Source organism: Helianthus annuus, chromosome 10, assembly GCF_002127325.2.
Source record: "Helianthus annuus cultivar XRQ/B chromosome 10, HanXRQr2.0-SUNRISE, whole genome shotgun sequence".
In the NCBI taxonomy this organism is placed as follows: Eukaryota; Viridiplantae; Streptophyta; class Magnoliopsida; order Asterales; family Asteraceae; genus Helianthus; species Helianthus annuus.
This window is the reverse complement of record NC_035442.2, coordinates 158,934,973-158,937,333: the sequence shown is the minus strand read 5'-3', so window position 1 is coordinate 158,937,333 and position 2,361 is coordinate 158,934,973. Positions and strand designations below refer to the sequence as shown.

General features: G+C 39.1%; 1 protein-coding gene across 1 annotated transcript; it reads right to left on the bottom strand.

The window, feature by feature from the left end:
- Nucleotides 1-535: 535 nt before the first annotated feature.
- On the bottom strand, nucleotides 536-2,115 carry LOC110886183 (probable WRKY transcription factor 17). Its single transcript, XM_022133947.2, has 3 exons — nucleotides 1,366-2,115; nucleotides 1,014-1,142; nucleotides 536-915 (listed from the first exon to the last, which is right to left on the bottom strand). Exons 1-3 carry the CDS (start codon nucleotides 1,944-1,946, stop codon nucleotides 801-803), a joined length of 825 nt encoding a protein of 274 aa, XP_021989639.1. The 5' UTR covers nucleotides 1,947-2,115; the 3' UTR covers nucleotides 536-800.
- Nucleotides 2,116-2,361: the final 246 nt, after the last annotated feature.

Below are 2,361 nucleotides of genomic sequence, written 5' to 3'. Positions count from 1 at the left end.
TAACTATGATTTATGGTGGCGATGTGGGAGATGTGGAAGGATTGCCCTATGGACGAATATGCAAGCATACGTTTCATGCTTGTTTGAGTAATAGCAATGAGATTCCCCAATATCATGCTAAGAATAGGTAGGATTTCCAGAAGAATATGCCATTCGTTTGATGAGAAATAAAAAGGAATATCGAAAATTCGAGTGACTAAAGCTGAAGCAAGCTACTTTCGAAGTAACAGAAAGAAAAGCAACGACTCAAAATGAGAAGACTTTTAATAATTATCACATTCATTTTATAGGAACAACAAGGTTAATTAAGGAAAATTTGTTTCTTTGGATCACAGGTAGAGCAAAGTTGTGGAATGTTATGTATAGATGGGTTAATTTTAACATCCGTGATGTAATTTTGTAACTTAAGGTTTCAGTTTCTTGTTAGTCTGGTTTTGAGGTTAAAAAATATTATTTTGAGACATTATTTCAAAGGAATTATGCAATGATTTGTTTAGAAGAATAAAGTGGATGTACGCATTTGTATGCTATCCGATAAAGCAACCTAAATCCATTGACTTTTGTCATCCCAACAAACACCTTTTTCTTTTTATATTTATTTTCGGAGAATATAATCCAATAAAAAAAGAAGAAACTAAAAACTCTCAACAAAATCGAATCTTTTTAGATCTGGACCTTCTTCTCCCTTTTCTTTACACTTTACCCCCTTCTACTTTCCCTAACTACACATCACACCCTCAATATTTCACATCTCAAACAATTTATCACAAAGTTGTCAATAGCGACAGTCACCGGAGCCTTTAGTGACGGTGTTCTCTGTCGTATGTTACAATAAGCATCTTTGAATCTGTTAACGATAACTCTACACGCTTTCTCGCCGGACATCCTTCACCGGAGTTGCACTTGTAGTATACTCTGCAGATCATTATCACTTATCAGTCTCCGTCGTAATTAGGTTAACAGAAAGTCGTCGCCGGAGTAAATTTTCTGGTGAAAATGACAATAATATTTACCGTGGAAAAGGTGATCCGGTGACCTTCTTCTCGCCGTATTTCTTCCATGAGTAATCGTCTGCCGGTATACTTTCTACTTTTGATCCGATTATCGGAATTCTTCTTATTTTCCGTTTTGATCCGGTTTTCCTGAAAAGAAATAACTGTGTTATTAGATACAGTTTGAAACAGACTGCGCGCTGCTAACGTGCGCTATGTAACTTAGAAATAGAAGGGGTTGCTAACGTGTGCCGGAAGAGAAATAACTGTATTATAGATAAATTTCGAAACAGAAGCTGTGTCACTAACGTGCGCTTTGTAACTTTGAAACAGAATACGTGTTGCTAATGTGCGCTATGTACTTTGTTCATACCTTCTCTTGCAACAGTGACAACCGGTGCCGGAAACATTCTCTCTTCCAGATCCGTGTAAGGAAGCTGACGTCATCTCAGTGCTATGCCTTTTCCGATGATTTAACGGAAGCGGCGGTTTCCTCGACGAGAACGACGGTGCCGGAGCTACTATACCTAACGAAGAAACCTGCCTACCGTTCGAAACGCTTCCTTCAACACTTCCTCCAGCAAACGAAGACGCGAACGAAGAAGACGTCGGCGATTGAAACGACGCCGTTGCATCCGTAACAAATTTCTTCAACAAACCGTCCTTAACCACCGCAGCAGTTGATTCTACCGGCAGTTTCTGTTCAGATCTCGAAGAAACGGAAGGTACTCGCGGATTATCCAACAGTTTCTCTTCGGATCTGGACGAAACGGAAGGTGTTTGCGGATTATTCGACGAAACCGGTGGTCCACGGCGGAAGCGAGCGTGACCGCTGCGTTTTAAAGCGGAAACAGCTTGCTTGAAATCGGAGGAAACGGAGAACTCGTGGTTGTTCAACTGGAAGATGCGATTGAGGTGTTCAACGGTCTGAATTCCTACAAAATCAACCGCCATTGTTATAGCAGAAAGAGGTTAGGGTTTGTAGATCAGACTCTGGAAGATGAGAGTGAAGAAGATTGGGGATGGAGACTGGGGTTATAAAGATGGTGAAGTCAAAAGATGTGGAGATGATCGGACGGCGGAGATATGTTTGACTTTCTGAAAAGGTATTAATAAAACGGACAAATGAGCAGAAGGTATCTGTTCAGAAAGTCTATCAAGGACTAAAATAGTAGACACATAAATGATAAAAATTTATTAAAGTAAACAGTTTGGAATAAAATAAGATAATATTATTATTTTAATCTTGATATGATTCGGTTCATCTTCATGGTACCGACTTGCTATAGCTTACGGTTATAAAGAATAATCTATTGCAAATACAATTCTTTTTCAACGAATTTTATACCGTCATATAGACAAAGCCATA

Bases quoted from the DNA above. Each gene is read 5' to 3' on its own strand.
- LOC110886183 (XM_022133947.2), bottom strand. From the start codon at position 1,946: ATGGCGGTTGATTTTGTAGGAATTCAGACCGTTGAACACCTCAATCGC. The intron at 1,143-1,365 runs GTATGAACAAAG...ATTTCTTTTCAG, and splicing joins TGTCACTGTTGCAAGAGAAG to GAAAACCGGATCAAAACGGA. The intron at 916-1,013 runs GTAAATATTATT...AATGATCTGCAG, and splicing joins ACCGGATCACCTTTTCCACG to AGTATACTACAAGTGCAACT.